Source organism: Engystomops pustulosus, chromosome 7 (genome assembly GCF_040894005.1).
Source record: "Engystomops pustulosus chromosome 7, aEngPut4.maternal, whole genome shotgun sequence".
Taxonomy (NCBI): Eukaryota; Metazoa; Chordata; class Amphibia; order Anura; family Leptodactylidae; genus Engystomops; species Engystomops pustulosus.
The window spans coordinates 179,642,006-179,654,771 of record NC_092417.1 but is presented as its reverse complement, the minus strand read 5'-3'; the positions used below and the strand labels follow the sequence as shown (position 1 = coordinate 179,654,771).

Genomic DNA, 12,766 nt, shown 5'->3' with positions numbered 1-12,766 from the left:
TGCGTTGAGCCGAGGTCTCGCCCTGCGTCTGTCCATGTGTATGAATAGGGCGAGTGAGGTGACGCAGCAGCTGTGGCAGCGGCGGGGGAGGTGTGGGAGCAGCAGATAACCCTGCAGGTCTGTACGGAGGAGGGAAGTGTCCGCTCAGGGTGTGACAGGCGACTGCTTCCTGCTCTCACGTTCCACATCGTGTACAGACCTGCGTCCTCCCCGTAGCACCTGGGATGCAGAGGGTTAAGATTGCACCACTTATGGGGGTCTGTGGCCAGGGGGGAATGTGCTGATCCCATGATGTTGGCGCAAGACCAGGACCCTGAGTCATGAGAATATTATTGGCAGGTTACAGATGTGAGAGCGAGCGGCCTAGACGAGACTGCGGGGGCTCCCTGCACCCCCATCACATCATACAGGGTCCTCATACAGCGGAGACCCTCTGCACCCCCCCCCTGCACCCCCATCACATCATACAGGGTCCTCATACAGCGGAGACCCTCTGCACCCCCCCCCCCCTGCACCCCCATCACATCATACAGGGTCCTCATACAGCGGCGACCCCCCCCCCCCCTGCACCCCCATCACATCATACAGGGTCCTCATACAGCGGAGACCCCCTGCACCCCCCCCCCCCTGCACCCCCATCACATCATACAGGGTCCTCATACAGCGGAGACCCCCCATCACATCTTACAAGGTCCTCATACAGCGGAGACCCCCCTGCACGCCCCCTCCCCCATCACATCATACAGGGTCCTCATACAGCGGAGACCCCCCATCACATCTTACAGGGTCCTCATACAGCGGAGACCCCCCCCCCTGCACCCCCATTACATCTTACAGGGTCCTCATACAGCAGAGACCCCCCATCACATCTTACATGGTCCTCATACAGCGGAGACCCCCCTGCACCCCCCCTCCCCCATCACATCTTACAAGGTCCTCATACAGCGGAGACCCCCTGCACCCCCCCTCCCCCATCACATCTTACAGGGTCCTCATACAGCAGTGACCCCCCCCCTGCACCCCCATTACATCTTACAGGGTCCTCATACAGCGGAGACCCCCCATCACATCTTACAGGGTCCTCATACAGCGGAGACCCCCCATCACATCTTACAGGGTCCTCATACAGCGGAGACCCCCCATCACATCTTACAGGGTCCTCATACAGCGGAGACCCCCCCCCCCTGCACCCCCATTACATCTTACAGGGTCCTCATACAGCGGAGACCCCCCATCACATCTTACAGGGTCCTCATACAGCGGAGACCCCCCTGCACCCCCCCTCCCCCATCACATCTTACAAGGTCCTCATACAGCGGAGACCCCCTGCACCCCCCCTCCCCCATCACATCTTACAGGGTCCTCATACAGCGGTGACCCCCCCCCTGCACCCCCATTACATCTTACAGGGTCCTCATACAGCGGCGACCCCCCCATCACATCTTACAGGGTCCTCATACAGCAGAGACCCCCGTGCACCTCTCCATTACATCTTACAGGGTCCTCATACAGCAGAGACCCCCTGCACCCCCCCCTCTCCATCACATCTTATGGGGTCTTCATACAGTGGAGACTCCCCCTGAACCCCATATTACATCTTACTGGGTCATACAGCGGGGATGTAACACGATGAGCACTATAGCGCGGTGTAGGAAGGTGCTGAGCACTGTAGGGCGGTGTAGGGGGCGAGGAGCACTGTAGCGCGGTGTAGGGGGGTGCTGAGCACTATAGCGCGGTGTAGGGGGGTGCTGAGCACTATAGCGCGGTGTAGGGGGGTGCTGAGCACTATAGCGCGGTGTAGGGGGGTGCTGAGCACTATAGCGCGGTGTAGGGGGGTGCTGAGCACTATAGCGCGGTGTAGGGGGGTGCTGAGCACTATAGCGCGGTGTAGGAAGGTGCTGAGCACTATAGGGCGGTGTAGGGGGGTGCTGAGCACTATAGCGCGGTGTAGGAAGGTGCTGAGCACTGTAGGGCGGTGTAGGGGGCGAGGAGCACTGTAGCGCGGTGTAGGGGGGTGCTGAGCACTATAGCGCGGTGTAGGGGGGTGCTGAGCACTATAGCGCGGTGTAGGGGGGTGCTGAGCACTATAGCGCGGTGTAGGGGGGTGCTGAGCACTATAGCGCGGTGTAGGGGGGTGCTGAGCACTATAGCGCGGTGTAGGAAGGTGCTGAGCACTATAGGGCGGTGTAGGGGGGTGCTGAGCACTATAGCGCGGTGTAGGAAGGTGCTGAGCACTATAGCGCGGTGTAGGAAGGTGCTGAGCACTATAGCGCGGTGTAGGAAGGTGCTGAGCACTATAGGGCGGTGTAGGGGGGTGCTGAGCACTGTAGCGCGGTGTAGGAAGGTGCTGAGCACTATAGGGCGGTGTAGGGGGGTGCTGAGCACTATAGCGCGGTGTAGGAAGGTGCTGAGCACTATAGGGCGGTGTAGGGGGGTGCTGAGCACTATAGCGCGGTGTAGGGGGGTGCTGAGCACTATAGCGCGGTGTAGGGGGGTGCTGAGCACTATAGCGCGGTGTAGGGGGGTGCTGAGCACTGTAGCGCGGTGTAGGAAGTGCTGAGCACTATAGCGCGGTGTAGGGGGGTGCTGAGCACTATAGCGCGGTGTAGGAAGGTGCTGAGCACTGTAGCGCGGTGTAGGAAGGTGCTGAGCACTGTAGCGCGGTGTAGGGGGGTGCTGAGCACTATAGCGCGGTGTAGGAAGGTGCTGAGCACTATAGCGCGGTGTAGGGGGGTGCTGAGCACTATAGCGCGGTGTAGGGGGGTGCTGAGCACTGTAGCGCGGTGTAGGAAGGTGCTGAGCACTATAGGGCGGTGTAGGGGGGTGCTGAGCACTATAGGGCGGTGTAGGAAGGTGCTGAGCACTGTAGCGCGGTGTAGGGGGGTGCTGAGCACTATAGCGCGGTGTAGGAAGGTGCTGAGCACTGTAGCGCGGTGTAGGAAGGTGCTGAGCACTATAGCGCGGTGTAGGGGGGTGCTGAGCACTATAGCGCGGTGTAGGAAGGTGCTGAGCACTGTAGCGCGGTGTAGGGGGTGCTGAGCACTATAGCGCGGTGTAGGAAGGTGCTGAGCACTATAGCGCGGTGTAGGGGGGTGCTGAGCACTGTAGCGCGGTGTAGGAAGGTGCTGAGCACTATAGGGCGGTGTAGGGGGGTGCTGAGCACTATAGGGCGGTGTAGGAAGGTGCTGAGCACTGTAGCGCGGTGTAGGGGGGTGCTGAGCACTGTAGCGCGGTGTAGGGGGGCGCTGAGCACTGTAGCGCGGTGTAGGGGGGTGCTGAGCACTATAGCGCGGTGTAGGAAGGTGCTGAGCACTATAGCGCGGTGTAGGGGGGTGCTGAGCACTGTAGCGCGGTGTAGGAAGGTGCTGAGCACTATAGCGCGGTGTAGGGGGGCGCCGAGCACTGTAGCGCGGTGTAGGGGGGCGCCGAGCACTGTAGCGCGGTGTAGGGGGGCGCCCGAGCACTGTAGCGCGGTGTAGGGGGGCGCCGAGCACTGTAGCGCGGTGTAGGGGGGCGCCGAGCACTGTAGCGCGGTGTAGGGGGGCGCCGAGCACTGTAGCGCGGTGTAGGGGGGCACCGAGCACTATAGCGCGGTGTAGTCAGTGACAGTAAGTGGCTGTGTCCTCCCTCTCGTACAGTAAGTAAATGGCTCTTATTGAGGAGCGTCCTGGGACCTGTCATGGCGGCCGCTGTTATCTCCTGGCAGCGGCTGCTATTATTGAGCTGGTGATAAATCGTCTCTGTCCATCTGCATCCTGTCAGCGGAGAGCGGCCGCACCGGCTCCATACATTATATACATCACAGTGATCAGGCCTGGAGAAGCCCCCCGATTCTGCTGATCACAGGCCCCCCGATTCTGCTGATCACAGGCCCCCCATGCTTTGTATGGGTAGAGAATAGCGGTATACGGGTCACAAGGGGTTAAGTGTGTATCGGGAGGGCGCCCGCTGCCAGCGCTCTGGTGCCCGCTTGTTGATGTGTCATGATTGCTGTTTGTCTACCACTTTGTTCTAGAGCGGAGCACGTGGGTCACAGGGGGGTCCGGGGGTCTGGCTCAGGTCTCTGCTGCGTCTGTTATCGCTGTTGCTTGTCATTAGAAGAGCGCGAGCTCCGGGTCTAGTAAACACAAGGACCCAGGAGATAACACAATCACTGCGGAGGACTCTGAGTACCAGAGACATGGAGGACACACAGACAAGAGCCAGAGACCCCCGGGACCGCTCATAATGTCCTGCACAATGTCCTGAGGAAACCCAGTGTGATAATACTTATACGTCCTGTGTCACCAGCTCATCCTCATAGACTGTAAGCTCTTGTGTCACCTCCTCATCCTCATAGACTGTAAGCTCTTGTGTCACCCCCTCATCCTCATAGACTGTAAGCTCTTGTGTCACCTCCTCATCCTCATAGACTGTAAGCTCTTGTGTCACCTCCTCATCCTCATAGACTGTAAGCTCTTGTGTCACCTCCTCATCCTCATAGACTGTAAGCTCTTGTGTCACCTCCTCATCCTCATAGACTGTAAGCTCTTGTGTCACCTCCTCATCCTCATAGACTGTAAGCTCTTGTGTCACCCCCTCATCCTCATAGACTGTAAGCTCTTGTGTCACCCCCCTCATCCTCATAGACTGTAAGCTCTTGTGTCACCCCCTCATCCTCATAGACTGTAAGCTCTTGTGTCACCTCCTCATCCTCATAGACTGTAAGCTCTTGTGTCACCTCCTCATCCTCATAGACTGTAAGCTCTTGTGTCACCCCCTCATCCTCATAGACTGTAAGCTCTTGTGTCACCTCCTCATCCTCATAGACTGTAAGCTCTTGTGTCACCTCCTCATCCTCATAGACTGTAAGCTCTTGTGTCACCCCCTCATCCTCATAGACTGTAAGCTCTTGTGTCACCCCCTCATCCTCATAGACTGTAAGCTCTTGTGTCACCCCCCTCATCCTCATAGACTGTAAGCTCTTGTGTCACCCCCTCATCCTCATAGACTGTAAGCTCTTGTGTCTCTCCTCATCCTCATAGACTGTAAGCTCTTGTGTCACCCTCATCCTCATAGACTGTAAGCTCTTGTGTCACCTCCTCATCCTCATAGACTGTAAGCTCTTGTATCACCCTCTCATCCTCATAGACTGTAAGCTCTTGTGTCACCAGCTCATCCTCATAGACTGTAAGCTCTTGTGTCACCCCTCATCCTCATAGACTGTAAGCTCTTATGTCACCTCCTCATCCTCATAGACTGTAAGCTCTTGTGTCTCTCCTCATCCTCATAGACTGTAAGCTCTTGTGTCACCCCCTCATCCTCATAGACTGTAAGCTCTTGTGTCACCCCCTCATCCTCATAGACTGTAAGCTCTTGTGTCACCCCCTCATCCTCATAGACTGTAAGCTCTTGTGTCACCCCTCATCCTCATAACTGTAAGCTCTTGTGTCACCCCTCATCCTCATAGACTGTAAGCTCTTGTGTCACCTCCTCATCCTCATAGACTGTAAGCTCTTGTGTCACCCCTCATCCTCATAGTCTGTAAGCTCTTGTGTCACCTCCTCATCCTCATAGACTGTAAGCTCTTGTGTCACCTCCCTCATCCTCATAGACTGTAAGCTCTTGTGTCACCTCCTCATCCTCATAGACTGTAAGCTCTTGTGTCACCCCTCATCCTCATAGACTGTAAGCTCTTGTGATCAGGGCCCTACCTCCTGTGGCTGTTGTACTATGTAATGTAAAGTTTTATCTGTATTTGTCCCCTATGATGTGTAAAGCTGCAGAATATGATGGGGCCATAGAAATAATGATTATTATTACTACTTACTCATAAACTGTTCTTAAAAGGATATGTCATCAGACCACAGCCAGTGCTATGTATAGTCCCCGAGATGTGTAATCAGACCTCACACTGCTGTGCTCTGTGCTCTCTGCAGCCAGTGTTATGTATAGTCCCCGAGATGTGTAATCAGACCTCACGCTGCTGTGCTCTGTGCTCTCTGCAGCCAGTGTTATGTATTGTCCCTGGAGAGATGTGTAATCAGACCTCACACTGCTGTGCTCTGTGCTCTCTGCAGCCAGTGTTCTGTATTTTCCCTGGAGAGATGTGTAATCAGACCTCACACTGCTGTGCTCTGTGCTCTCTGCAGCTAGTGCTATGTATTGTCCCTGGAGAGATGTGTAATCAGACCTCACACTGCTGTGCTCTGTGCTCTCTGCAGCCAGTGCTATGTATTGTCCTGGAGAGATGTGTAATCAGACCTCACACTGCTGTGCCCTGTGCTCTCTGCAACCAGTGTTATGTATTGTCCCTGGAGAGATGTGTAATCAGACCTCACACTGCTGTGCTCTGTGCTCTCTGCAGCCAGTGTTATGTATTGTCCCTGGAGAGATGTGTGGTCAGACCTCACACTGCTGTGCTCTATGCTCTCTGCAGCCAGTGTTATGTATGGTCCCTGGAGAGATGTGTAATCAGACCTCACACTGCTGTGCTCTGTGCTCTCTGCAGCCAGTGTTATGTATTGTCCCTGGAGAGATGTGTAATCAGACATCACACTGCTGTGCTCTGTGCTCTCTGCAGCCAGTGTTATGTATTGACCCTGGAGAGATGTGTAATCAGACCTCACACTGCTGTGCTCTGTGCTCTCTGCAGCCAGTGTTATGTATTGTCCCTGGAGAGATGTGTAATCAGACCACACACTGCTGTGCTCTGTGCTCTCTGCAGCCAGTGTTATGTATTGTCCCTGGAGAGATGTGTAATCAGACCTCACACTGCTGTGCTCTGTGCTCTCTGCAGCCAGTGTTATGTATTGTCCATGGAGAGATGTGTAATCAGACCTCACACTGCTGTGCTCTGTGCTCTCTGCAGCCAGTGTTATGTATTGTCCCTGGAGAGATGTGTAATCAGACCTCACACTGCTGTGCTCTGTGCTCTCTGCAGCCAGTGTTATGTATTGTCCCTGGAGAGGTGTGTAATCAGACCTCACACTGCTGTGCTCTGTGCTCTCTGCAGCCAGTGTTATGTATTGTCCCTGGAGAGATGTGTAATCAGACCTCACACTGCTGTGCTCTGTGCTCTCTGCAGCCAGTGTTATGTATTGTCCCTGGAGAGATGTGTAATCAGACCTCACACTGCTGTGCTCTGTGCTCTCTGTAGCCAGTGTTATGTATTGTCCCTGGAGAGATGTGTAATCAGACCTCACACTGCTGTGCTCTGTGCTCTCTGCAGCCAGTGTTATGTATTGTCCCTGGAGAGATGTGTAATCAGGCCTCACACTGCTGTGCTCTGTGCTCTCTGCAGCCAGTGTTATGTATTGTCCTGGAGAGATATGTAATCAGACCTCACACTGCTGTGCTCTGTGCTCTCTGCAGCCAGTGTTATGTATTGTCCCTGGAGAGATGTGTAATCAGACCTTTGTGTATGTTGTTAGTAGCAGCAGGACTGTGATATATGGATTTGTGTTCCAGGATTGTAGCTGCTGGGAGTTGTAGTTCTATGTAATAGATGTGATGTGGGGGAGGGGGGTGAGTGATCTCCATTCTGCTTCCGCTCCTGTGATGTGACTGCGGCTTTTATCTTCCAGATGTGGAAATCTGCAGTGGGACATTCCCTTTCCATCTCTCAGGATGACGGAGACGACTGGGAGACAGACCCGGACTTTGTGGTGAGGAGACGAGGCGCTGCCTGCACCCCCGTGCCCCCTCCCTGCACCCCCGTGCCCCCTCCCTGCACCCCCGTGCCCCCTCCCTGCACCCCGTGCCCCCTCCTCTTCATTTTTTTTCTCTCGATCTATTAACAATGTAATCCACCCCAGAAGATGGAATCTTCCAAACCTCTTAGACTGTGATTACTTTTCATCACCTCTGCTTGCTGTCAGGGACTGGGAGCCTCCGTGTTTCTATTCAGAGGCTGTAACCCTGTGCATGGCTTTTCCTGCTAGTCTACAAGTCTAGACAATGCTCTGTGAGCTAAACACATGGGCTGCAGCTGCACACATCTCTCTGATAGTTTGTTACATTGTATCGTTCTGCAGGCTGTTTAGCTCACAGAGCATTGTCTGGACTGGATACAATTGTCTTCACTCCTGGAACTGAAATAAATTATGTTTAAAAAGAAGCAGAATCTGAATAATAAGATTTTCATTGTTTCTTTTCATAAGAACGACCTCAGTGAGAAGGAGCAGAGGTGGGGAGCGAAAACCGTGGAAGGGTCCGGGCACCAGGAGCACATCAAGTAAGTCGTCTCCCTGCGTACATATAGTATGGCGCCCTCTGGTGGTCATATACTTACATAGTATGGCGCCCCCTGGTGGTCATATACTTACATAGTATGGCTCCCCCTGGTGGTCATATACTTACATAGTATGGCTCCCCCTGGTGGTCATATACTTACATAGTATGGCTCCCCCTGGTGGTCATATACTTACATAGTATGGCTCCTCCTGGTGGTCATATACTTACATAGTATGGCGCCCCCTGGTGGTCATATACTTACATAGTATGGCGCCCCCTGGTGGTCATATACTTACATAGTATGGCGCCCCCTGGTGGTCATATACTTACATAGTATGGCGCCCACTGGTGGTCATATACTTACATAGTATGGCGCCCCCTGGTGGTCATATACTTACATAGTATGGCGCCTCCTGGTGGTCATATACTTACATAGTATGGCGCCCCCTGGTGGTCATATACTTACATAGTATGGCTCCTCCTGGTGGTCATATACTTACATAGTATGGCTCCCCCTGGTGGTCATATACTTACATAGTATGGCGCCTCCTGGTGGTCATATACTTACATAGTATGGCGCCTCCTGGTGGTCATATACTTACATAGTATGGCTCCTCCTGGTGGTCATATACTTACATAGTATGGCTCCTCCTGGTGGTCATATACTTACATAGTATGGCGCCCCCTGGTGGTCATATACTTACATAGTATGGCGCCCCCTGGTGGTCATATACTTACATAGTATGGCTCCCCCTGGTGGTCATATACTTACATAGTATGGCTCCTCCTGGTGGTCATATACTTACATAGTATGGCGCCCCCTGGTGGTCATATACTTACATAGTATGGCGCCCCCTGGTGATCATATACTTACATAGTATGGCTCCTCCTGGTGGTCATATACTTACATAGTATGGCTCCTCCTGGTGGTCATATACTTACATAGTATGGCTCCTCCTGGTGGTCATATACTTACATAGTATGGCGCCTCCTGGTGGTCATATACTTACATAGTATGGCTCCTCCTGGTGGTCATATACTTACATAGTATGGCGCCTCCTGGTGGTCATATACTTACATAGTATGGCGCCTCCTGGTGGTCATATACTTACATAGTATGGCTCCTCCTGGTGGTCATATACTTACATAGTATGGCTCCTCCTGGTGGTCATATACTTACATAGTATGACGCCTCCTGGTGATCATATACTTACATAGTATGGCGCCCCCTGGTGGTCATATACTTACATAGTATGGCGCCCCCTGGTGGTCATATACTTACATAGTATGGCTCCTCCTGGTGGTCATATACTTACATAGTATGGCTCCTCCTGGTGGTCATATACTTACATAGTATGACGCCCCTGGTGGTCATATACTTACATAGTATGGCTCCTCCTGGTGGTCATATACTTACATAGTATGGCGCCTCCTGGTGGTCATATACTTACATAGTATGGCGCCTCCTGGTGGTCATATACTTACATAGTATGGCGCCTCCTGGTGGTCATATACTTACATAGTATGGCTCCTCCTGGTGGTCATATACTTACATAGTATGGCTCCTCCTGGTGGTCATATACTTACATAGTATGGCTCCTCCTGGTGGTCATATACTTACATAGTATGGCTCCTCCTGGTGGTCATATACTTACATAGTATGGCGCCCCCTGGTGGTCATATACTTACATAGTATGGCTCCTCTGGTGGTCATATACTTACATAGTATGGCTCCTCCTGGTGGTCATATACTTACATAGTATGGCGCCCCCTGGTGGTCATATACTTACATAGTATGGCGCCCCCTGGTGGTCATATACTTACATAGTATGACGCCTCCTGGTGGTCATATACTTACATAGTATGGCGCCCCCTGGTGGTCATATACTTACATAGTATGGCTCCCCCTGGTGGTCATATACTTACATAGTATGGCGCCCCCTGGTGGTCGTATACTTACATAGTATGGCGCCCCTGGTGGTCATATACTTACATAGTATGGCTCCCCCTGGTGGTGATATACTTGCATAGTATGGCGCCCCCTGGTGGTCATATACTTACATAGTATGGCGCCCCCTGGTGGTCATATACTTACATAGTATGGCGCCTCCTGGTGGTCACAGTAGATAATAATGTACAGGTCCACCTCATGACACTTGGCTCCCCCTGCTGACAGGTCTCTGCATTGCACTTGTAGTATTTGGGTCTCTCTTGCTGTGCGCTCAGTGACGTCTCGTGTTCCCGTTTCTTTGTGTATTATTACTGTATTCTCTCTCGGTTTGGGCAGTATTCACACCCTGCGGGAGAGTGTCCCTGGAGCACAAGTCCCTGAAGCAGCAGGAGCTGGAGGATGGGCCCAAGGCCTCGCACGGCTACGGAGGGAAGTTCGGAGTGGAGCAGGACCGCATGGACAAGGTGCAGCACATCGTATCACTAGGGGGCGCTGTATACATGTATATACATGGTTATACTGGTGCAGGGGGGGGGGGGAGGCAGGTTACTGGTTATACTGGTGCAGGGGGGGACAGGTGACTGGTTATACTGGTGCAGGGGGGGGCAGGTGACTGGTTATACTGGTGCAGGGGGGGGCAGGTGACTGGTTATACTGGTGCAGGGGGGGGCAGGTGACTGGTTATACTGGTGCAGGGGGGGGCAGGTGACTGGTTATACTGGTGCAGGGGGGGGGCAGGTGACTGGTTATACTGGTGCAGGGGGGGCAGGTGACTGGTTATACTGGTGCAGGGGGGGCAGGTGACTGGTTATACTGGTGCAGGGGGGGGCAGGTGACTGGTTATACTGGTGCAGGGGGGGCAGGTGACTGGTTATACTGGTGCAGGGGGGGCAGGTGACTGGTTATACTGGTGCAGGGGGGGGGCAGGTGACTGGTTATACTGGTGCAGGGGGGGGCAGGTGACTGGTTATACTGGTGCAGGGGGGGGCAGGTGACTGGTTATACTGGTGCAGGGGGGCAGGTGACTGGTTATACTGGTGCAGGGGGGGGCAGGTGACTGGTTATACTGGTGCAGGGGAGGCAGGTGACTGGTTATACTGGTGCAGGGGGGGCAGGTGACTGGTTATACTGGTGCAGGGGGGGCAGGTGACTGGTTATACTGGTGCAGGGGGGGCAGGTGACTGGTTATACTGGTGCAGGGGGGGCAGGTGACTGGTTATACTGGTGCAGGGGGGGCAGGTGACTGGTTATACTGGTGCAGGGGGGGCAGGTGACTGGTTATACTGGTGCAGGGGGGGGCAGGTGACTGGTTATACTGGTGCAGGGGAGGCAGGTGACTGGTTATACTGGTGCAGGGGGGGCAGGTGACTGGTTATACTGGTGCAGGGGGGGCAGGTGACTGGTTATACTGGTGCAGGGGGGCAGGTGACTGGTTATACTGGTGCAGGGGGGGGCAGGTGACTGGTTATACTGGTGCAGGGGGGGCAGGTGACTGGTTATACTGGTGCAGGGGGGGCAGGTGACTGGTTATACTGGTGCAGGGGGGGGGGCAGGTGACTGGTTATACTGGTGCAGGGGGGGGGGGCAGGTGACTGGTTATACTGGTGCAGGGGGGGGGGGCAGGTGACTGGTTATACTGGTGCAGGGGGGGGGGGGCAGGTGACTGGTTATACTGGTGCAGGGGGGGGGGCAGGTGACTGGTTATACTGGTGCAGGGGGGGGGGCAGGTGACTGGTTATACTGGTGCAGGGGAGGCAGGTGACTGGTTATACTGGTGCAGGGGGGGCAGGTGACTGGTTATACTGGTGCAGGGGGGGCAGGTGACTGGTTATACTGGTGCAGGGGGGGCAGGTGACTGGTTATACTGGTGCAGGGGGGGCAGGTGACTGGCTATACTGGTGCAGGGGGGGGCAGGTCACATGTTATACTGGTGCAGGGGGGGGGCAGGTGACTGGTTATACTGGTGCAGGGGGGGGGCAGGTGACTGGTTATACTGGTGCAGGGGGGGCAGGTCACATGTTGTGCTGGTTTCGGAGCACTGCGGGCTCTCACCAGGGGCTCCTTCTCCCTGCAGTCGGCGGTGGGGCACGAGTACCAGGCCCGGCTCTCCCAGCACTGCTCCCAGCTCGACTCCGTGAAGGGATTTGGAGGGAAGTTTGGTGTCCAGACCGATCGCGTGGATCAGGTGAGGTCTCCCCCTCATTACAGGGGATTGTGGGGGTCAGCGACCCCTGCTGGTGACCTGGAGGTACTGCCTCGGTATCAGATACAATGTGTCACCTGATCGTGTCCTGATCTCCGATCTCGTCCTTTGCAGTCGGCCATGAGCTTCGAGTACCAGGGGAAGACCGAGAAACACGCGTCCCAGAAAGGTAGGGATCGCCGCTAGACGCCAGGTCACACACAGGACGTCTCTGAGCTGCACTCACTGTCCTGCACAGCTCACAGCGCCCCCTGCCTGCTCAGTGTCGCTCTAAGCAATCGCTTTATGGAGTTGTGGGTGGAGTCGCTGCTTGTCCACAGTACGAGGCGGAGGGCAGTAGATTGCGAGCTCTTGAGCCGCACTGTCCACATGATTCCAGCAGAGAGGTCACTGACTGC

At 54.6% G+C, this 12,766-nt stretch overlaps 1 protein-coding gene across 1 annotated transcript in view; it reads left to right on the top strand.

Moving 5' to 3' along the window:
* The window catches only part of CTTN (cortactin), a 31,259-nt gene that overhangs the window by 6,782 nt on the left and 11,711 nt on the right, over nucleotides 1-12,766 (top strand). The window contains 6 exon segments of the mRNA XM_072119103.1: nucleotides 7,566-7,646; nucleotides 8,142-8,215; nucleotides 10,502-10,525; nucleotides 10,527-10,629; nucleotides 12,240-12,350; nucleotides 12,483-12,537. Of these exon segments, the coding sequence (XP_071975204.1) occupies nucleotides 7,566-7,646; nucleotides 8,142-8,215; nucleotides 10,502-10,525; nucleotides 10,527-10,629; nucleotides 12,240-12,350; nucleotides 12,483-12,537 (448 nt within the window).